Genomic DNA, 24,147 nt, shown 5'->3' with positions numbered 1-24,147 from the left:
TCACGTGATCTATTTTGCATACCCTCGCGCCGCTGCTGAGGGATTAATGTCTCCGCCCACCGAGGTGTCCCGCCCCGCCCCCTGAAGGGCCCTGGCTGCCGGTTCCTACCACGCCCTCTCCCCTTAGTGGGCGTGGCTACCTGACGCAAAAGCCCCGTTGGGCCGAGGGGAAGGAAAGCTACTCACAGTCGAGGAAGAAAGGAGGGGGGAACAGGATGTCCTTCCGGGGCGTGGCTCTTCTGGGGGGTTTCGCTTCCGGAAGAGTGTTCGGGCTCGTCCCACCCCCCCCTGGAGGTAGGTAGAGGGTGTCTTTGGGTCCTTCGGGAAAAGGAAGGCGAGGCCACCTCTCCTGGCCTCCTGCGAGCCCCAGGAGAGGGCCTGATTTGGGGGAACTGGAAGCTCCCCTCCAAGAAGACAGAGAGGGAGAAGGGAGTGGGCTTCTCCTGGTCCCTGCGTCTTAGCAATGGAGGCTGACCCTTCGCTGATCCCTCCCTGACTGACAAGGGATGCAGCCACACTGGAGAGATTGCCCGGTTGGGTGCCACTTGGACTCTTCCTGTGGCTCAAGGCTATGGAATTCTGGGAGTTGGAGTTTGTTGTGGGCTTCCTCTCTGGACCCCACAACAAACTCCAACTCCCAGAGTTCCCTAGCAAGGAGCCACAGGAAGAGTCAAAGCAGGACCCAACTGGACGATCTCTCCAGTGTGGATGCAGCATATCTGGGCCCTAGGGATCTCTAGCTCCTCCTGCGATGGGGAACCTAGAGGTTAAAGACAGTGTTTGTTTTGGTTTATTGCCACATTCAATGGGGTTTTGTGGCCCTGACCCCAGTGAATGTGGAGGGGCCACTGCATTGATCCAAATGGGAGGGGCAGGTTAATAATAATAATAATTATTATTATTATTGTTTTGGATTGGGACAAGGTATTGTCCCAATCATCGTTGGTTGCAGACAGAATGAAACACTTTTCAAGATTTCCCCAGTTTATCTAGTATATGTGTATTAAAAGATATAGCTGTGTTAGTCTGTAGCATCCGTCTGTAGAGAGATCTTGCAGCACCTTTGAGACACGCTGAAAGAAGGAAATTGGCAGCATGAGCTTTCGTAGGCTCCAATCTACCTCCTCAGATACAGTTGGATATAATAATAATAATGGTAATGTAGAGAGAGAGAGATCTTGTAGCACCTTTGAGACTCACTGAAAGAAAGAAATTGGCAGCATGAGCTTTCGTAGGCTCCAATCTACCTCCTCAGATACAGTTGGATATAATGATAATGATAATGTAGAGCAGTGGTTCCCAATCTGTGGGTCAGGACCCCTTTGGGGGTCGAATGACCCTTTCATGGGGGTCGCCTAAGACCATCAGAAAACACCTATTTAATTACAGTTATGAAGTAGCAACGGAAATAATTTCATGGTTGGGGGTCACCACAACATCAGGAACTGTATTAAAGGGTCGTGGCATTAGGAAGGTTGGGAACCACTGATGTAGAGAGAGATCTTGTAGCACCTTTGAGACATGCTGAAAGAAAGAAATTGGTAGCATGAGCTTTCGTAGGCTTCAATCTACCTCCTCAGATACAGTTGGATATAATAATAATAATAATGGTGATGTAGAGAGAGAAATCTTGTAGCACCTTTGAGACTCACTGAAAGAAATTGAAGGCATGAGCTTTCCTAGACTTCAGTCTACTTCCTCAGATGCATTTGGTGGAAGTAGACTGAAGCCTAGGAAGGCTCATGCTGCCAACTTCTTTCTTGGTGCTTGAGTCTCAAAGGTGCTACAACATCTCTACGTACTAGTATACATGCAGCTATTCACTTCCATAACTTCTGGCTTTTTTAGTTCACCTTATAACAGCTTTGTACAGTCGGCCCTTCTTATACACGGATTTTTTATACACGGATTCAAGCATATACGGTTTGAAAATGTTCAAAAAAAGTATAAATTTCAAATATCAAACCTTGATTTTCCATTTTTTATAAGGGACACAATTTTCTATGTCATTATAGTTAATGGGACTTGAGCATACACGGATTTTGTTATTCACGGGGGATCTTGGAACCAAACCCCAGCGTATAACAAGGGTCCACTGTACTGATACATATTTTGGAAGCCAAAAATGTATATCCCTTTACTAGATCCTGTCAAAATTATGCAGCTCTTGCTCAGGTCTAGGATCACTGCATGAGCTGGCTGTTCACTGCCACCTCCACTATGCCAGGATATCAGGGTGGCATCTCCGCTTCCCCATAAACTAACTACAGCCTGTCGACTTAATCTACCTCACTGGATTGTTGTGAGGATAAATGTCAGTTAGTCTGTGGGGTGTGTTTGGCATTCTTAGCAACATCTCCAGCAGATAGATTGACTGTTAAAATAGATACACCTGGGGAAACACATTTTTGTTTTATGGGAATTGATGTTTTCCAGTGGCCTTTTAGGATATCTCCCTTAGGCTGGAAAACTGGATACATTCACCTGAGAGTAAGGACTACTGAAGTCACTGGAGCTTACTTTTAAGAACATATGTGTAGGATTGCAGTCCTAATGAAAATGCAAAGTTGGAGTGTCACAGAATAAGCAAACAATAAAACTCTAAATGCCGGATCACTACAATAAGTAAAAGAAAGTCTTGCTGATTTCTGTGTCCTGAGCAGTCCTGTGGTGGCATTCTCACAAGAAGGTTCAATCAGATGTGAAGTTGCCCCTCAGAAAATATAAGAGGGATTGCATTAGCCTTGCTCTGCTTGTACCGTATATACAGGGTTGAAAAGGCATCCAGGGGCAAACTGGCGACAGTGAAAGAATGGGGTGTGAGAATCTTCTCACCCAGTTGGGGAGAGGAAGAACTGGGGTTGTGATCCCATATGTCTTGAGAAATTTGGTTTGCCATCTCTTAAAGTAATTAGGAAAGGCGTAACCTATGCTCCTTTTCAAAATGTGGTGGGTTAAATCCTTTCTTTCTTGGCCCTTTCAAAATCAGTGGATTTGCTGCTGAAGTGAGATTCTCTCTTCCACACATGAAATCAAGTATATAATCACAGTTGTCCCCCATCCCACAAACTTGGCGTACCTTCTGCACTTTCTTTTCTTCGACTCCCCCCCCCCCCCCACACACACACACACTTGGTAGATTGTCATGCATTCACTGCAGCAGGGACATTTTCTTTGCCAAAGTCTAGCACTTCTTCAACTGAACAGGGTGAATATCTTGGGGTGGTAACACCTCAGGCCAAATTTGATCTTCATCTTCCTTCTCTCTTGCAAACAGGATGCTTTTCAAAATCTCTTTGATTGCTTCTTTTCACCCCTTTCTCCTCCCTGATCTTTCCTGATCTCACAGTATAGTAGAAGAAGTAAAGAGTCTCCCTCCTTGGAGGTCTTCAAGCAGAGGCTGGATGGCCTTCTGTCGGGTATGCTTTGATTGAGATTTCCTACATGGCAGAATGGGGTTGGACTGGATGGCCCTTGTGGTCTCTTCCAACTCTATGATTATATGAAATTACAAAAGAAATCTGAAACTAGCTGAGGGAGTGAACCTGCAGGAAGAAAGTTGCACACCTTCTCAATGGCAATATCATCCCAGTTCCTGGGTGGATGAGGGGGGGAGACACGTGGGTGCCTGGGGGGGTAACAGGACACCAAAGGACACACCTTTTGAGTAAGTGGTTGGTACGAAAGGCGCTCCCTGTCTTTGGGCTTTTAGGAATTGATGTGTCTTGTTGGTGTATTCTGTTTGCACCCGTAATGAGCTGTGGCTGCCAGTGGAACTACAGCATGGATGCTAGAATAGATGATAGACTGGTTGAATTGGATAATGGGAGTTCTAAAAGCCTTCTGTTACAATGAATCCATCCTTCTGCCTTTGGCTAATTTAGAGGTTTCATTGGCAGTAGAAGCAGAGCACCAAAGGAAGGCCTTCCTATTGCCTCACTGCAGCTTCTACTATGCTAGAGATACTGTAATATGCTGTAGATTCCTTTTCTGTTTCATGTGTTATTTTGCTAATTATAAAGATTTCAGTATGCAAAGAGATCTCGTAACACCTTTGAGACTAACTGAAAGAAAGACGTTGGAAGCATGTGCTTTCATAGAAGTGAGCCTACTTCCTCAGATTTCAGTGCATGTTTCTGTGCATTGGAGAGTATAATTTATATTATAGAAGCTCCTCCCTCCATAACTGTCATCCTTCGGCCTGGGAGGGAGTGAATAGGCTGGCTCAGCTCCATCAAGGGCTAGCCTGAAGATAGAAGCTCCACCAGGGCTAGCCTGAAGAAAGAGATTCCTCCCTCCATAACTCTCATCTTCCGGCCTATGAGGGAGTTGACCAGACAGGCCCAGCTCCATCAGGGCTAGCCTGAAGTAGAAGAGCCCTCCCTCCAGTCCATCTGCCTTGGTCCAGGCCTCAGAGGGAGAGAAGAATGCTGGACCTGATCCCCTCACCATTTCCTTCTCCTTTTGTGTCGTGTCTTTTAGATTGTAAGCCTGAGGGCGGGGAACCGTCTATTATCCCCTCTGTTGTAAACCGCTCGGATTCCCAGTGATTGGACGGTATATAAATAAAACCTATTATTATTATTATTATTATTATTATTATTATTTTAAGAATTATAAATTGAGTAGCATGAACATCCTTTAAAGTACATAGATTTACCAACAGAAATGGGGATCAAACACGGGAAAAAAAATGCCCAACATCATTGGGACATAATAAAATAACATTATATCACAGGGGTAGCTCTTCTGACCATTTCATGATAAACTAAACCTGCCAAACTCCCTCTTCTCCATTAATTCACAAGAGAAAGTAAAGTAAAAAGACAGACATAAGCAATGAGAAGTAAAAAATACATCCCTTGGGAATTTCTGATAGACTCTGGAAGACTGGTCTAAAACACACTACAGAAATAATCCAGTTTGAGACCGCTTTAAAACTGGCTTAATGCTAGGGAATTCTGCAAGCTGTAGTTTTGTGAGACATTTTAGCCTTCTCTGTCAGAGAACTCTGGTTCCACAATAAACTACAGTTCCCAGGATTCCCTAGCACTGAGCCAAGGCAGTTAAAGTGGTCTCAAACTAGATTATTTCTGTAGTGTGTTTTGGACCCTGACGCACAATATAGTACAATGGTAGCATAAAGCAGGTTCAAGCTCAGTGCACATTGCAAAATGTGGCAAATGACTGCCAATGTTCTTATCAAAGCCCCTATTCTGGCTGGTTAACATAACCATAATATCTTTACATTATTCTGAAATAAACCCCAAGTCAACCCCCCATTTTTTGAGAGACTATTTCTGGAAGTACTGGCTTAGCAGAATTAGTATAGATGGCAACAAATGCATTATAATTAGATAATTAGTATCATGGAACACGATTTCAGATAGATAACGTTACTATACGACACAGTAAAGCAAATTGAAGGGTTTCTCTATTGTTAAACAAAGTGTACTGTTGCATTCTTATACTACCTGTGGCCTTAATCAAGTTTAGAAACTAGGAACACACTTGAACACCAAGGGAAGTGTGCCACATTTTATTTTCAAAGTATGTTTAGAGTATGTTATGAAAGTAGGAAATGGAACAAAAATTATCTTAAGGTATGTGCAAATGTAGAATTTGAATGCCAACTCTGAAGAACTTTAACGTAGTAGAGCTGAGAAGTTTGTTATTTCCATTCTCTTCCCAGAGTACATTATGACATGTATACACAATGTCTTCCCCTCCCATTAACTGCTAGAAAATCTCTGCAGATCATGAAATAATGTTCCCTCTGTTTAATCAACTAGTGTATAGCTTGTGTTTTGTGCTTGCAGCATGTTGGACTAATCTGTGTTATTTCACCCGTGGCAAGCTTTATTCTGAGTCCTTTTAGTGCCCCTTATGATCATCCACCTAGATGTTTTTGCACATGTCATTTGTTAGAAATGAGTTGAATAGTAAAAGAAGAACCATTGAGCTTTGAGAATTATTGAGATTTGTTCTTGTGTACATATCATCCTATTAGCAAAGTTGGAGCAGGAGATGATATTGGTGAGGAAAATCTCAGAAATAGGTTAATCTTAGAGTCACCATTACTCAGAAAATACTTGAAGGCACACAAGAATAACAGCAACAGGGGCACATAGAGAATTAAATAGAAGATGCTGATTACCTGTTAAATAAATGTGCTTGAAAAGAGAATACCTAGAGGTAGAATTAAAATTACAGTTTACGTAGTAGATGTGTAATTGTTAAATGAATACTTGAGAGTAAGGAAGCTTTAAATTGTAAATGTTATCTCTGAATCAGGTGTAATACATAAATACCAGTTTTGATTGCTTTATAACTGTTCTTTATAGTTGTTTCAAGTAATCGAATTTGAGTAGCAAATTCTCTAGGGGAACTCATATCTGCAAAGAGATTAAAGTTTCTTGTGTTAGAAATGACTGTTTTGGGACCCTCATTATCTTCTTCATGTAGTATGAAATCAAATACAAAGAGAAATCTTTTCTAATGCCACTTGTCTTGACATTTCCATTTATTAGGGTTGCTCCACCTGCAACTGGAGCCGTCATGGAGAAAAGTGGAAACATACAGTTGGAGATTCCCGACTTCAGCAATTCTGTTCTGAGCCACCTCAATCAGCTGCGTATGCAGGGCAGGCTGTGTGACATTGTGGTCAATGTTCAGGGCCAAGCCTTCAGGGCCCACAAAGTTGTGCTGGCTGCTAGCTCGCCTTACTTTCGGGACCACATGTCACTCAATGAAATGAACACAGTCTCTATCTCTGTCATCAAAAGCCCCACTGTGTTCGAGCAGCTTCTGTCTTTTTGCTACACAGGGCGAATATGCCTCCAATTAGCTGATATTATAAGCTACTTGACGGCAGCCAGTTTTCTGCAGATGCAACATATTATAGACAAGTGTACACAGATTTTGGAGGGCATTCATTTTAAAATTAATGTGGCTGAAGTTGAAGCAGAATTGACCCAAACGAGAGGAAAGCATCAAGAAAGACCTCCAGATTCTCATCGGGCTTCGCCATCTATGAATCGCTCTCTGAGTCCACACCACAGCACTCCAAAAGGAAGCCGTATGGGCCAGGTCAGCACAGTGCTGGATATTCGGGAACTTAGTCCTCCTGAGGAGTCAACAAGCCCTCAAATAATTGAACAGAGCTCAGATGCAGAGAGCAGGGAACCCATACTGAGGATTAACAGGGCAGGGCAGTGGTATGTGGAGACTGGAGTGGCAGACCATGGTGGGCAGGGTGATGATGACGTCAAGGTCCTTGGAGCAGTACGAATCAAAACTGAGAACTTGGAGGAGTGGCTCGGAACAGAAAATCAGCCTTCTGGAGAAGATGGGAGCAGCGCTGAGGAGGTTACAGCCATGGTGATTGATACTACGGAGCATGGATCATTGGGGCAGGAAAGTTATACCTTAGGCTCATCAGGAGCAAAAGTGGCCAGGCCCACCAGTACTGAGATTGACAGGTAAGACTGTCTGGTGTTATTTTTACTATTATTGTTGTTGTTATTGTTGCACGTCTTCAAGTCATTTCTGACCTATGGTGATGCTAAAACAAATCTATCAGAACTTGTTCAGAAGGAGTTTGATATGCCCAAGGTCACCCGGTGGGTTTCCATGCTTGAGGGGGGATTTGAACCCTGATCTCCCTGTGTCCTAGTCCAGTGCTCAAATCGCTCTACCACACTGGCTCATAATATGAAGATTATTGGTAGTAGTCATATTTTTACAATGATGACTTTTAAAATGATTCAGGAATGTTCTAGGTACAGAAGCTACAAGCAACATAGTTCAGCCATGATTCCTGCCTGCAAGGTTGCAGTTTGCAAAGGATTAGCAACACACAGTGCTGGAATGATGAGCTGATCAGAGCCCTCTAGCATGTGGTAATAGGATTCCATTCCTCAAACAGAGGATTACTCATTTAAAGTGGAACTTGTTTTACCCTGGTAGAGGTTTGTCTAGTCTGCCCCCTGAGATAGCCTTCCCAAACTTCTGTCCAGATGTTTTAGACTGTAGCTCCTGTTAGCCCTTAAATGGCCAAGGGACAAGAATGACTGGATTTTGTAGGCTAAAAAAGCTGTAGGGCACTGTTTAGGAAGGCTGTCCTAAATTATTATTATTGGTTAAAAAAAGACAAAATAGTTTGTTTTTTTTTTTTCAGAATCAATGGTCCTGACAGATCACTAGTTGTTGTTTTTCCCCAAACAGTTTCTGTGATTAGAATATGACATTTTATATACATTCTAAAATGTTTTCATGTTGCCTCTCATAATCTTTTGGTCTTCATAGCACTTGTAATTACAGGTATACCTCGGTTAATAAAGCCTATGACAAAGAAACTGCTTTTTACAAAGTCTTTTCACATTTGCCCAGCTCCATTTTTCCTCCTTGTCTTCCGCCTAGTATTATAATTTTGGCAGCATTGGTGAGATGGTGGAGGTCTGAAAAATACTTTTGATATCAAGTTGCAGCAGTGAGTTTGCATTAAATAATGCCGTAAAGCTTGAGCTGTGAGAGACTGGGAATCTGCTTTAGTTGATTCTGCTGTATCTATGTTCCTGCCTACATAAGGCAAAGTAAACAGCAGCTGCCTCCAGAATACTTTAGTGAGCATGCATGAATAGCAAAATAGGGAGAAATGGGAAAACAGATATACCTGCCTCACCCTCTTCTTGCAGCATGTTTAAAAACCATAGATATGACAACCAAAATGGAAATGCTAAGAAAAGTTGGAGAAAGGAAAAATCATCACTGGATATATTTTGGAAGAAGCTTTCTCCCAGAAAGTTCACAATGTCTTTCTTTGTGTATTTCTACTTCTGGAATCAAACTTTCTGTTAATGAAAGAACACATCTGCTTTGTTCACTGAGGTATACTTGTATTTATTATCCCTTCTCTGCATTTGGTCTAAACTAGTTGTTGATTCTAGTTTATCCTATTCTGAACTCAAGTAAGGATTTGAACAGAAAATATGAAATATGCTAAAAATCTTAGGTAATTTCATCCAGCCAAATAAGTTGCACAGTGCTTCTGAAAGATGTATTTGGTTAAGTAGATTGCAAAGGGAAGAGCATTCCATAGCTAAGAGGCCATTTCCAGTTGCATCCTTTCAATTTTAGCATTGTGCCAATTCATGGTTTGCCCTAATCGTGAACCAATGGTTGGAAATGTTTCTTTTTTGTCTTATGACTCCCTGAATCCTCCAGCCAAGATGTCTGTTTCCTTATCTCACATGTCCAGTCCTGTTGACTAGGAGGATCTTGAAGCTGTGGCCCCCAAAATGTAACCTTTTCAGTCTCTGGCTAGAACCCAATCTATGGCTTTCATCAAGCAGACAAACAATGGTTTTGACCTATTTGTCCTTTTATTTTCTGTTTTCTCAGTCTTCCAATCATTAGATATACTAGCCTAGAAATTAAAATTCTTGTTTTCTTCTAAAAGAAGTAGGGTTTCCTCTTCTATTTCTTCTAAAAGAAATACTATAATCAGTGTAGGCAGCAGATTAATGGGTACAGTATTACATAATACAGTTCAGATTATGGGGCATGGAGAGCACAATCTGTACATGCGATTGGGAATGCCCAAAAGACTGTTGGCTCCAAGCTCAGTTTCTTTTTCACCAAAGGAGGTTCACACATACCTTCTGCAATAAATGCATCCCAGGACAAAGTAATATCTCAATGAGTCTTAGCTGTGCATTTATAAATACTTGAAGTCCTTGTAGGTGGTACAAGCCCAATTCCTGTGTGCCATCATTAGTGAACACATTGCCTTCCAAATGTCTTGTTCAGAGTGAGGTGTGGAATTGTCCCACTTGAAGCACATGAACAATCTACACAGTCAGACATTGACTGAAGCTGAATTTTACTCCTGTTTTAGCCCCCTCTCCCGCATTCTAATTTACCATTTTTCCTCTGCCTGGTTAAGGGCTTTAAGCTGAAATTACAACAGTATGGATCCTCCCATTCAGCTTTGTTGTACTTGGGACTCCCTAAAGTCAGAATAACAATCTAGCTAGAATAACAATCTAGCAGAGTCTTGTGGGAAGATAGAGCAAGAGTGCAAGCCTTCAGCATGTAACTATGGCACAAACTTTGTTTTGGCTGATTTTCTTTAAACTCTGGAAAATCCTAAATTGGGGTAGGCAACCTTTTTGAGCCGGGGGCTGGGTTGCTGTCCCTCAGACAACTGAGGGGGCCAAAGCCGGGGGGGTGGAGCTTCCACCCTCTGGGGGCGGGACTGCGTGCCAGGGGTGGAGCTTCCACCCTCTGGGAGTGGAGCTGCACGCCGGGGGTGGAGCTTCCACCGAAGCCCCGCAGGGAGGAGAAGGCGTGTGCCTGCCCTCTCCTCCTCGGTCCCTTCCTTTGGCCGAACGAGCTCTGAGGGCCCTTTCGGCCGAAGGGGAGGGAGGCCGAAGAGAAGGGCTTGGGCACCCATCCCAGGCCCTTCCCTTCGGCTCTTCCCTTCGGCCGAAAGGGCTCCAAGTGCCGTGGAGGAGCCCAGGAGGCGGCAGGCCACTTCCGTGGGCCCCTTATTGGCCCGTGCGGCCCCAGGCCTCCCTCCTGAGGAAGAGGTCTGGGGCCGCAAGGGCCCAGGGGGGAGCCTGCAGAGGCGGCAGGCCGCTTCCACGGGCCCCTTCTCGGCCCGTGCGGCCCCAGGGGGAGCCTGCGGAAGCGGCCTGCCACCTCCGCGGGCTCTTTTTCGGCCCTTGCAGCCCCAGGCCTCCCTCCGGAGGGAGAGGCCTGGGGCCGCAAGGGCCCTGAGAGGAGTCCACGGAGGCGGCAGGCCGCTTCCGTGGGCTCCTTTTCAGCCCTTGCGACCCCAAGCCTCCGCCCAGGAGGAGGTGTTGGCCTTGGCGTCGGTGTCGGTGGCAGGACCGGGCTGGGGCCGGTCCTGCCACCTCCCCAGGCCGCATCCCATTTAAACCTTTTACCAATAGTCCTACTAGATGGGAGATGCTTACGAATTCCTTATATGCAGTGTATCTGTCCCTGCCGGTCAATTATGGTGGGAACAATTGATTATGTTCTGTGATATTACCTGTATTTTAAGGATATTCATTCCCAATTTATAGATTTGATCCTAGAAAGGTTCCCAGGCAAATCTGATAGCTTGTGTACCTTTTTTCAATTTCCTCCTAAGCAGTGGTTCCTAAAGAGGGTGGTACTGCTCCTTAGGGCTGGTGGACAGATCTGGGGTAGGCGGTGAGAAAAAAGGAGGATCTTCAGAAGTATTCACATGCAAGAAGCACAAAGGGAACTAGCATTAACAAGGGATACCTTGACACACCAGCACTTATAGGACCATCATGGGGATGACGTTGCATGAAACATCTTTTCAGGGTTCCTTAAAACCACTGCACAGTCTCACTGATTTGTGTGGTGGTGTCTTCCACTCTTCACTTGTCTGCAAAAAAATCACTTCCTTGCTAGTAGTGGTGGCGTCATTTGAAAAATTCATGTAACCCTGGGGTGCAGAGCATTGCTTCTTTGGTTCAGAGTAGAGAGCAGAAGGTGAGCTGTGAACTGTGTTTGAGGGACCATCCTTTACTTTTTCACTTTTTAAAAGGGTCTTGTTGGGGGCTTTTTATTGTTTTTGGTCATGTGCTTTTCCTGAGGGAAGAGGTCTGAGGGAATGGTACCTCTGCTGTGCCACACACCTGATTGGGGGAGGATCTGTGAGCAACTAGCTCTCTATATACCTGCTACCTCTGTCCTTTGCATTCAGTCTTCGAAGGCCAGAAGCACATGCCTTGAAGTGCACACAATCAATTCAATAAACATTGAACAAAAGCTATGCTAACAGGCATTTGCATGGACATTTTGTGGGAGAAATTTGAGTGGGAGGACCAGAGTTTTATTTTTCAGTTTCTTCTCTAAGACTGCTTAATATGTATGGCGAGGGGCCTGCTGCATCACCTGCAACAGCTGTTTTTGTCTTCTTGACGGTGGATGTGGGTAGCCATAACTGCAGCAAGTGCAAGCTGGTGGGCATGTTGGAAGGTGATCTCCCATCCACAAGCAGTAGACACTTGGGGGAATGTGACACATAGAAATAGAAGGACCAGGATTCATTCTGTGAGCTTGAAGCTGCAGAATCAATTTGAAGCTCTCTCCCTTATCAGAGATGACAAGGAAGAGCAGAAGTGGCAGTACTCAGGGAACATGCAGAAGACCTTGCTAGATTCTACATGTGAAGAGGCGTGTGGTGGTAGCAGGGGACTCCCTGCTGAGAGGTACAGAACTAGTGGTTTGTGGGCCTGACTAGATGTCTTGGGAAGTGTGCTCTCTCCTTGGGACAAAAATCCACAATGTAAAGGGGAGGCTGAAAAGACTTCTCAAGCTCACCAACCCTTACTCCTTAATTTTTGGTCCACATGGGTACCAATGATACTGCAAGGCATAGCCTTCAGACTACCATAAGTGATTATGTGCTTCTGGGTAGGATGTTGAAACACCTGGATGCACAGATTATCATTTCATCTCTTTTCCCAGTTGAAGGGCACAGTCCAGGAAGGGAGAAAAGAATAGCAGAGGTGCATAACTGGCTTTGTAAATGGTGCTGCTGAGAACAGCTTGGCTTCTTGCCTGCACTTTGAGGTGGATGAACATCTGACAAGTCCATGGGTTGCACCTCACAGCAGTTGGCAGGAACGTTTTTGCCAAGAGTCTCAAAAATCTGATTAGAAGAGCTGTAATCTGATTGATATGGGAGAGGGAGACAGTATTCTTAAGGGCAGGATGGAAATAATAGCCCAATTATTATAGAAAGAACCAGATCAATAGTACAAGAACTCAAGGGGGAGAGGGGGAAGGACAGGTTGCATACCTGTAACAGTATTTCTTCAAGTGTTCATCTGCGAATTCATACAAATGGGTTGTACTGCGCCTGCGCAGTGCTGCTCGGAAAACTTCTAGAATCACTGGGCAAAGTTAACATTGCAACTTTTTGGCGGTACCTCCGCCCATCTCTTATAAGCCCCATGTGTTCCCGCTCTTTCCCCAGTTCCGCAATTTTCGCTGCGTAAGCAACATGAGAATGAGCCAATAAAGACCAGGACACTGAGGGGAGGATGGGCAGGATTTGTATGAATTCGCAAATGACCACTCGAAGAAATACTGTTACAGGTATGCAACCTGTCCTCCTCCTTCGTGGTCTCTGTGAATCATACAAATGGGTTGAGACTGACAAGCTTAGGTCAGTGGTGAAGGGAGTGTCATGACACAAAGTAAGGTAATTTTCACTACATTCTGATTTTGTTGTGTTTGGACTGATGTATGATTGTAATAATGAAGTTGCTTGGATGGTTACTTTCACTGATAACACAAGAACAAATTTCCTTATCCTATTTCACATTTTGCTCTGTCTGTGTGTGTTTCTAGCTACTAATAGAATGAAAATTCTGTCATTTTCTATTTCTGTATTCTAATACAGTGGTACCCCGGGATACGAATGCGCCGCCTTACGAAATTTCCGGGTTACGAAAAAAATCCATGTAAAAACATTTTTCCGGGTTACGAAGGTTATTTCGGGTTACGAAAAAAAATTTGGTGCTTTTCGGCGCGATTTCACACGGAATCGCGGCTTTCGCTATTAGCGCCTAAGGGCATTTCGGCTAGCGAAAGTTTCCGGGTTACGAAAGCGGCGGCGGAACGAATTAATTTCGTAACCCGGGGTACCACTGTATTATTATATTGCACAAATAACCATTCATCTCTTTTTATTATCTGCAGATTTAGTCCTTCTGGTAGTGTGGTTACTGAGCGGTACAGGTCAAAAAGTGAATCTCCGTGGCGGATGGATGAACCTAAGCAACCTAATTCTCAGGTAGGCATCCCTTGTTTGGGCTCTGTTAGTATTATTAGCCATAATGGCTAGTCAGTTTGCCATTTGTGCCTGCCTTAAGGGTCATAGTCTAATAGTCTAAAAGAAAAAGAACACAACTAGAAAGCAAAATGGCATGTGTGATGAGATGATAATTAGACCATGAATGCCTATAATCAGGGAGGGAAGGAATCAGAACAAAAAGTACAGAGTGAAATCATAAAATTATAAAAGAAAGTTGCTGATATTATCATTTAATCCATGGCTATTTATGCAGAATGAGTGAATGGGTCCTTTTTCTCAAAGGGCTCATAGTAAAGAAAAAAACACAGGGATAAAATGAGCATAGCTGTAATCAAGCAAAAATACTTAATTATTCCTGTTTGTGTTTTTAAATCTAGTAATATATATTAATGTACTCCATATATAACCAGGGCCTAGATAACTTAAGGGCACCAGATCCCATCTGATCTTGGAAGCTAAGAAGGCTGAGCCTTGGTTAGTCCTTGGCTGGGAGACTAGCAATGAATACCATGTGCTGTGGGCTATATTTCAGAGGAGTGATCTGGCAAAACCAACTCTGAGTATTCCTTGCCTAAGAAATTCATAGGGCTGTCATAAAACAACAAGTTACAGGAAGGTACATACACACACACCCCACATATATAATAGTATTAATCTTCATAAGAATTGCCAGTAGATTATGCATATGAAGTGATCTGAAAAGTATTATTAGTTCACAAAGGGCTATAGTTTTGCCAGAGGCTTAATGGAAAAGATGGGTATACAGTGCATATGCTGAAAGCTGTGCTAGAAAGAGTAATGGTACGCACTGTCGCGAGCATGAGCCCCATTTCTTTTACTGGGGCTCGAGCATACACATAACTTCTCTTACGTGAGAGGGGTCCAGAACGGATCCCTCATGTAAGGGAAGGGACCATTGTGTTTGCCTATCCTGGAAATAGTGCTGGTCAGAACAAGTGACAAAATGTTCCTGATTTTTGCATCCATGCCAGAGATGAACTTTTCCACAGACCTCTCTTGTCTGAGAACAAAAGTCAGAAGGTATGATATATTCAGCTTTTATCTCCGTTCTCTGATTGTCCCTGTCATAGCAACATATTCAGAGGATTGTATACACATTGAATGTTTAGGAGTTATTTGTTATTGCTTTAACTGTAATTGAACCACTGCTTCCTTTAATCAAATTTTATTTATTTGTAGAGCAGAAACACATATTAACAGGAAACGTAGGACTTCCATCAACTGTCAAGAGGTTGACAGTCCACCTTATTAAACATATAATAAAGCATACTTAAAATTATACCAATGGCATTGTGTACTTTTCCATATCTTTTTCAGCAGCAGCTTGTGGAGTAAGGAAACGTGGTTATTATTTTTGGACTCACGAAAACTGGTCTATATATATATAGAAGGCTTGTAATCAAATTCTATTTGGGCCTACTCAGTACTGAACTGTTAGCACCATGATATGCACAACACCTTCTGAGATTATGATCAGAATGTACATTTTTCAAATAAATACAACTAATCTACAGTTGACTCTCTCTATCCACTGATTCTTTGCCCATGGATTGAACCATCTTCGGCTTGAAAAATATTCAAAAATAATACAAATTCCCCAAAGCAAATCTTGATTTTTGCCATTTTCTATAAGGGACACCATTTCACTATGCCATTGTATTTAATGGGATGTGAGCATCCATGGATTTTGGGGTCCACGGGGGTCCTGGAACCAAACCTCAGCGGATACCAAGATCCCACTTTTTATCTGTTTAGAGGACTACCGTAAGGTTTACTAGGAAGGTAAACCTCCTTTTCATCTAAAAGACTTGAGTGTCAAGTATCATTCTTTCATCTTACATTCCCCATTTTTTAATATTTATTCATGTACAAGCAAAATTGCCCAGCTTCACCTGAGTTAATTTCTGATTTTATAGCCTGTATTTTGAATCCAACTAGTCCAAACATACGTTCCAAATTTCCTGCCAATTTTTCAGCTATTTTTATATCATGTGGTAAACACAACATAGAGAGAGAAATGTTTGTTTATAGTTGCAGTGGGCAAAGTGTTGCAGAAGGCAAATTCTGTGGCCCTCAGGGCTCTGCAGAGGACATAACACCTAAACTTTTTGCCCATACATGCCTGCTAAGCATCATGGAGGGAATTTCCTACATTTTTGAGAGAAACCTTTTTCTAACAATAAATTAACTAAAAATTGACCTTCCAATCATTTCCTCATTTAGAGAAAAACAGCCTCTACTGGGTTTAGACTGGTCCAACCCTCTTCATCTACCTCCCAGGTGGCAAAAATGTCCCAAATCACCCAGGGGGTATTGGAGGACATTTCTGGCACACACAAAAAACCCACACAATTTTTAGAAGTGGGGAAGCCTCCCAATTGCCCTGGGAGTCCAGTGCAGCCCCCTAACCTCTTACAGTTGCCCACCTTGATTTGTATGGGTTACAGATCTCTCACTCAGTGGAATCTTTATGACTGAGAAGCACATTGGTTGTAACTAGAAGCCATGTTTGCTGTTCATGTGTCTACTCCATTCACATACAATTATGTGAGGGAAAGGTTTGGCTAATATCAATATCAAAGGGCTTGTGCATAGGTAGTATTGAATCCCATGTATTTTGCAACATTATATAACTGCCCATTATTGCTGAAGACACTTTTCTTCCCAATTGACTCAATGAGCTTGATGTATGAATAAGACAAACTTAGGAATAAACAAATATGAATGCCTATGTTGCATTCAGTTTGGCCGTGAGATCAGATCTGGATGTAGCCTTTTCAAGATCCACACTGTGCTCATTATGCGTCCCCTATATTTAAATTGAAAGAAATTCTGACTGCAATTCAAAGGATCCTATTTTCATACAAACTTGTTGATTGTCTTTTGCCCTTCTCCATAATATTTTTGCTCTAGGTGGAAGATTCTGCTATAGTTGGAGTTAGTGGCTATGTTGAATATCTTCGTGAACAGGAAGTATCCGAACGGTGGTTTCGTTACAACCCACGTCTTACCTGCATATATTGTGCTAAATCCTTCAACCAGAAGGGGAGCCTGGACCGGCACATGCGTCTTCACATGGGCATCACACCTTTTGTTTGCCGTATGTGTGGGAAGAAGTACACCCGAAAGGATCAGCTGGAATACCATATCCGGAAACACACGGGCAACAAGCCCTTTCATTGCCACGTCTGTGGGAAGAGTTTCCCCTTCCAGGCCATCCTCAACCAGCACTTTCGTAAGAATCACCCTGGGTGTATGCCCCTGGAGGGGCCACACAGCATCTCCCCAGAAACCACTGTCACATCAAGAGGGCAAGCTGAGGAGGAATCCCCTCTTCGAGAAGAAGCTGGCATGGCTGGGGAGACAGCACAGGGATCTGTGTCCACCACTGGACCAGACTGATGCAGAATGGTAGATGGGTGAGGGGGATCCTCTCTTGATGATAAGCAAACCCCACTGAGATGGCGAGTTGATGTTGTCATTTGGGCAGTGTTGCTGCTGGACAAAGACGCTCCTGAAATGTTGCCAAAATAGAGAAAATAAGATAACAAAGTGCTAAATGATTCCCCCTTTGCTCATCTCCTTGGGGAGGGGGAAGCAAAACTGAGTCAATTAACCTCTGCTTCAGGGATTGACAGCTTTGAGAGGCTTTTTTACCATGTTGAGTAATGAGAAAGGAGAGACAGTTTTTTAAAAAATCTTGGTAACAGACATTATTCGGTCTGTGGGCTGTAGGGCTCTAGTTGTGATGAGAGCAGAACATTAACCTCTGCATTCATTACAGTCTTTATACCACCATAGGAATCATGTGGTGAAGAACTGCTTTTTGTGCCCCCTCTCCCAGGTAATTTTTTAAAAAGAATAATGGTTTTCCTAGTACAACCTATCTGTCCTGAGTGTATTTTATCTTGTTTTATTTTGAGTGGCTTTTTAAAAAAGAAAATGACCCATTGCTTAAGGGCTTTTGGAGCAGTGGAGAAATTTACCCGTTCAAGGTATGTGGCCTTGCCTGTTTGTCTCCATGTTATGAGGCTAGCAACCTTATCAGCAGTATTTTGGAGATGACAATATTTAAGTAACTAAGCTACTGAAAAAGAGGACAGTGTTTGGCTTGGCCAGGTTCAGATGATGTTTTCAGTTGCAAAATTTGGGTAGTGCAAAACACAATTCTTTGTCTTTGTGCACTGCAAAGACAGAAAAAATAGGGTGACATTTGCAGTTGTGATGAATTGTTACGATCACAGGATCTTTGCCTCCCTTGCACTTGAACTAATATAACAGCAATATTTGTATATCAAAATAATTGAATCTAGTATGGGAAGAAATCATGGTTTGTTTGTCTGTTTCCCTTTTTATTTTATTTTTATACAAAAATGCAAAAAGAAAAAAAATCACCTCCTAATTAGTTCATGAGAGTGAATTTTCCAGTTTCTTACAAGCAATGATAGCTCCCTGAATCTCCATATTATTTCACTTATGAAGTTATCAAGGAGATAAGAACACATTTGCCAAATGTAGTAAATATATGTCTATCTCTTTTCCCCTAATAAGTTCTGTATACTTGAAAGGAGACAGTGGAGAAAAATCTCTTGAAAATGTCTCAGAGACTAGCAAAATATAAGCAGTTTAAGTTTTCCTTTCATGGTGGTTTGTACAAGAAACAAAAAGAGCTACTGTCTCTTCAATAGGATCATGGTGGTATTGCATCCTGGTATTATTGATACTGGTATCATCATCATTACTGCAAATGATATGTATTCCAGGAAATCTGGAAATTAATTTACAAGAAACTAGTGGAGAAAGCAAAGATGAAGCAGAAGTTTGAAATGGGTAAAAGCTTAGTTGACGTTATGAGAAAAGATGGCCTTGTGACAAATCTGCTTGTTCTTTTGATATTAACACTGGGCCAATCCAGCCTCCTTAGGCAACAAGTTTTCCTGCTTGTAAAAAAATGAGGATATTTTCTTAATTCATGTTTGGTTGGAAGAATGAAAGAAAACATATAATTATTTGATGCCCTCCACAACCTTTCTTTCTGTTTTTAAGCTGAGGAATTTATCACACTCCCCGCCTTGTGGTGGAGTGCAATAAATAATAACTTCTCTTTTATGATCACAGAAAAGAGAACCACCCAAAATGTCAATGCACAAACTTAAATAGCTGGACAAAACCCGCCTAGACATTCATCCACATGCACATGCTTTCTTTGTGATTGAAAAGGGGGAGGGGGGGTAATAGAATTGAAAGTATATGCTGCTTTAGTCTTAGCTTTCAGATTTACCAAAAAGAGGCAATCTACACTAAAGAGCATTGGAAAATATTTCTAGTTACTTATAATAAAGATTTAGGCATTTAAAAATAGAACTTTAAAAATATTACCAAACTGTAAGGCATACATTTATTTATTTACACATATGTTATATATAGTTATAATGAGAAAGTTTCTCTGTTGACTTGGGATGGTGTGTAATGACCATACAAAAGAGTTTCCCCCAAAGCAGAATGCAGCAAAATCCTTCCAAGATTTAAGTAGCAAAGAGTTGACATGGAGTACTGAATGTGGTGTTCATGGAGCTGTGAGTTTCTTAAGTAAGCTCTTACTGTACTGATACTGTGAACTGAGAGCTGCAAAATAATTCAGGATCATGTCAGCCATTCCCTGCTTGCTATTAGACATCTCTTTAATTAGATTGACCAGAGTCGTTAAGCACTTCTTGTATCTTAGTCTGGGCTTAGTTTTGTTTTGTTTTTTAAGTAAAGCTTGTGAAAGGTTTTTCATTGCCACTGTAGAAATGTATAATTTCTAATTGCATGCGAAGGAGCCACTGTTCTTGCCTAAATCTCATTTGAAGTGAGATTTGCAGTTTGTAGCTAAAGTCATTGACCTCATTCAGGTGTAAGGCTAAGCTATTGCTTAGTATTATGAGAGGAAATATATATGAGCCATAAGTTTATATGCTCCCCCTTTCTCTTCCAGTGCATCCGGTGCTTTTGCTTCCTTTGTAATTTTATGTTTTAGATTAATTATTGTTTATCGAAATAAGTTGATTGGAAGTCACACTTTATGGAGCTGTCTTTTTTAATAATGTGTGGTTAAGATCAGCTGTGGCATATGGATTGGACAGTGTTCTCAGCTTCAGTCTAATATCAGTGGAAGCCTCTGATCTTCTCATAACTCAGCCAGGAGAAGGGAACATGTAAGTCCAAAGTTTATTGTGGCTTGTTCTCATAATGCTGAACCATGCTCTAATATTACATTTGAGTGCAGCCACTGTAAGGAGAAGGACCATGGATTGTTCGTGTATGTATCTGTGTGCACACTTTCACATGTCTGCAAAGCATGTGAATGATCTCTGGTTGGCAGTCAAATACATTTTTAAAACAAAGTTTGATCGTTGCCAAAATAATGAGACTGTAATCTTTTTTCTTCTTCAAGAAAGCAAGTTTCTAGTCCTAATGGTGAGAGAGAAATACCCGAAAACATTTGGGTAGTTTCCACTAGAAAACTTTAGCAGATGGAGAGAGGTATGTGTCTACTAATATGCTGGAAAATTATGATAGTAAAGAAGTGGCTCAGCACTTACTTTTGTCCCCTTTTTCTTTGTCTCAATCTATTGTTACTGGTCTGTAACAAAATAAATTAAAGCAAAAAGTTAGATATTCTGCAGAAAAAAATTGCATGCAAATTATCTGTCTAAACATAACAAAACACATAGTTCAGTGCGCCCTTGTTTTACGTGGGGGATCCGTTCCAAACACACACAAACCACGTAAAACAAAAAGCACGTATGCTCGAGCCCGATTGCAAGTAATGGGGCTCATGTTTGCAGTATGTGGCGGCGGTGGCACGCGCACGCCACAGGCACGCGCACCACTGTTTCTTCTGCCGCACAGCTCGAGAAGAAGCAGAGTATAATGCGCCCACGTATCACATGGGTGCACTGTAGTTGAATATGTGCAAAATGTGTTTTCATTCAGGCTTGGTGTGAGTGCAAAGTGTATACAGTACAAGCAACTGCTGAGGTTCTAGAAGCTTAGCAGGACTTTCTTAATCCCTGTACTGAGAGCATCCTTTTGAAAGGCAGCTGCATTTGGGAGCCATCATTTAAATTTTCCACAATGCCTAGAGTTGCTTTTCTAGGTCATTGTGTGTAGTTTAAATGACGACTTCAGGCCTCTAGAACTGAAGTAATTGAACTCTGCTGTTGTGCTGCTGCCATGTTAGCTTTGTGGTGCCTATCACAAGCACTTTTGTCCCTTCAGACCTGAAACTAGGCATGATTTCAGTTGTATAACTTATTCTGACCAGCTTTGTAAAGTGTGGGTAGTGTTGATGGCAGGGTTATTAAATCCTTTGAGGCTTTGGATTTCAGACACACAAGGAATGGTGCCTGTGGGCCAGAGAGTAGAATCTAGCAGACCAGGGGGCAGAGACTAGTTGTATCTAGAGGGTGTTGCTCTTGATCAGTCAAGGGAAGAGCTTGGTTGTGCATAGGGCTCAGGGTGGAGCTTAATGGGCATAAAGGTGCTGGAAGAAATAGCAAAAGCTGTTCAGAACATACAGATCCTGAGATTAGGGTTGGTTTATTTTTTTGAAGTTGGGTCTGTATCATTCAAGATCAAAAATGACTAAGACAAAAATGTGTGGTTTGGTGAGCGAATTCATTGTTTTGAGGACTCGCTTGCAAAGCTGGTTCAGTTGTCCATATAGACATTGGTTTGTGAAGCATATTTGTTTGTATAAATGCCAGCTGTTTTTTAATGGAAGTGGCAAATGAAGGTGATTAGTTTAGATAGAACTGGAAAAATGTGCCAATACTTTATGTGTTACCATATTGGTTTTTACTGAAGAACAGTGGCCTATATGTACAAGAGTTTTCATGTTCAGTTCTATAACCTCAACCATGATGCCAGTCATGACCTACTGTGCCATTAGTAGCATTAGCCTGGCCCAGACACAGTGCTTGACTAGGTTCAGGCATACGCAGCTATCATTCTGTTTAGATTCTATAATGCAGATGAACTGGTGACCTACATTTGTGTTCAGTGCAGCTACAAGTTTTTACCCTTGCAAAACTGTGATTTCAACTGTGATTCAAAGGGGAAATTATGCAAAATCCCTTTCATATCATTAATACCTCAGCAAAGAATGGCCCAAATCCCAGACATATGTATTGAGGTGTATAACTGGTCTTACTGTTTTCAGTGGGACTTACTAAAACTGTTAGTTGGATAGGGCCAGTGTGGTTATCTTTAGTTTCAGAGAAGATTGAATAGTAATTTTATTCTTTGCCTATGGTGATAGTCTTCTGAGGGGAATGATACGTAGGTTTCATAGCCCTAAGCTTGCAAAAACAAAAAACAAATAAATAAAGCCACCCAACCTTCAAAATGTGAATTTTTAACATTACTCCCTCCCTAAACCTGCTTTTCTGTATTGATTTTGCCATAGCAATAGAAACTCTGAACCATATCTTTGCTGCACTAGGAAGCATATCTGTGTAAAGGTGAAATTAGTAAAATGAAATGTAGACAATAATCTTGTGAGCATTTGAACTCAGACTTATTTCTGATTAAATATGCATAAGGTTTGCCTATAAAAATATTTGTCTATAAATATTTGATCAGGGAAACAGATGGAAAGAAATTGCTTTTTCCAAGGATGCACACCTGAGATTTGTGAAGTGGATGCCACCTTTCTTGATCTAAAGCACCTTTGGATTATGTACTTTGGTAACTTAGAGGAAAAGAGATTCTGTCCCAAAGAGTCTCCTTCTTTGGAGGTTTTTAAAGAGAAGTTGGATAGATTGCCATCAGTCAGGAGTAGTTTGATTGTGTCTTCGTGAATGGCAGGGGGTTGGACTGGATGTCCTTGTGGTTTATAATTCTACCCTGAATTGCACAGATGCATTTTCCACAATTATGTTTCTAAAAAGTGTGCATAGGCATGCTAAATCTGATTGCCTGTTCCATAAATAGAAGATGCTAAATCACAGCGGTAGCTCCTGACTGGAAGAAAAGGAGGCACTATTCATCCATTCCCCTGCCATCCCATTTGTCATCTCTTTGGTAGCTCCAGACGTTCCCCAGCATCTCAAAGCAGGAGAAGGAGGAACAGTGATGGTTCCTTCCTTGCCCCCTTTTCCCCACAGCAGTGGAACCCTGTTAAGCACCAGTCTGGTTCCAACTGGATTATTCTAAACAAAATCCAAATTTTAAAATATCTGATGTTTTCCTATAAAAATAGATTATTACCATCTATTACATCCCTCTGCAGAAGTTACAAAATGGCCTAGGACTGTGTTGGATATGCCTAGCCTAAAAATATTAATATGGAATTAAAATAGTGTAACGTAACTTCCTCATGGGGTAGAATTCAGAGACACAGACACGTTAGTCTCGAATATTAGTATACAGTCGGCCCTTCTTATACACGGATTTGTTATACACGGATTCAAGCATACACGGTTTGAAAATGTTAAAAAAAAGTATAAATTTCCAATATCAAACCTTGATTTTCCATTTATTATTAGGGACACCATTTTGCTTTGTCATTATATCTAATGGGACTTGAGCATACACGGATTTTGTTATACACGGGGGATCTTGGAACCAAACCCCAGCGTATAACAAGGGTCCACTGTACAAAGGGATCTGGTGTCATCTTTGAGATTTACTGTGCAAAAGAAGTTTTTTTCCCTTCTTTTAACTTTTTCGCACAGTTCATCTCAAAGGTGCCACAAGATCCTTTTGCACACAAACTTCCTCATGTAGATCATAAATTATTTTGTCATCGATGCTTTTAAGGGAAACCTAAAGTAGGTTAAAAGGAGGTGCGGGGCCATGTAGTACAGTTGTGCAATTTGCTTCTCGGTGGTTCATTAGTGATCACCAGCAAGCAGTTGCTATTGGGTGAGCAGATGGAAAGATTCCTAAAGAGAACATTCCACTAGGCATTTGTAGCTCCTCCAACGCAATGCTATGGCCAATGTCTGGCAGATGTTGAGCACAGAGTTGCACTGGTAGACCTAGAGATTCCTAGAGAGGTGTTCTCTCAGGTAAAAGAATAGCGTTTTTGTTATTTGCAGTTTTTCCACATTCACGGGGATCCTGTGCCCCTGATCCCAGTGACTGTGGAAGGATGAGTGTACTTTCTAAGCCACATAAACCTATCTGGTTTTTTAAAATTGGGGCTGACAATGTGAGTTGCTGTTTGCTACACACGGTAATCTAGCAGACAAACATGGTGCCATGTTGGT

General features: G+C 42.0%; 1 protein-coding gene across 2 annotated transcripts; it reads left to right on the top strand.

Moving 5' to 3' along the window:
- The first annotated feature begins 226 nt into the window (after nucleotides 1-226).
- On the top strand, nucleotides 227-24,147 carry ZBTB37 (zinc finger and BTB domain containing 37). Of its 2 annotated transcripts, none has more exons than XM_089515985.1 (4): nucleotides 227-294; nucleotides 6,531-7,481; nucleotides 13,753-13,846; nucleotides 16,802-24,147. In XM_089515985.1, the coding sequence occupies exons 2-4, from the start codon at nucleotides 6,559-6,561 to the stop codon at nucleotides 17,288-17,290; spliced, it is 1,506 nt and encodes a 501-aa protein (XP_089372111.1). In that variant the 5' UTR covers nucleotides 227-294; nucleotides 6,531-6,558; the 3' UTR covers nucleotides 17,291-24,147. The 2 variants fall into 2 exon arrangements, with proteins under 2 accessions (XP_089372111.1, XP_089372112.1); XM_089515986.1 differs by lacking the exon at nucleotides 227-294 and adding an exon at nucleotides 4,486-4,557.

This window comes from Sceloporus occidentalis, unplaced genomic scaffold (genome assembly GCF_023333645.1).
Source record: "Sceloporus occidentalis isolate IW3139 unplaced genomic scaffold, rSceOcc1.0.p SCAF_3, whole genome shotgun sequence".
Classification (NCBI taxonomy): Eukaryota; Metazoa; Chordata; class Lepidosauria; order Squamata; family Phrynosomatidae; genus Sceloporus; species Sceloporus occidentalis.
This window is presented reverse-complemented; position numbering and strand designations above follow the sequence as displayed.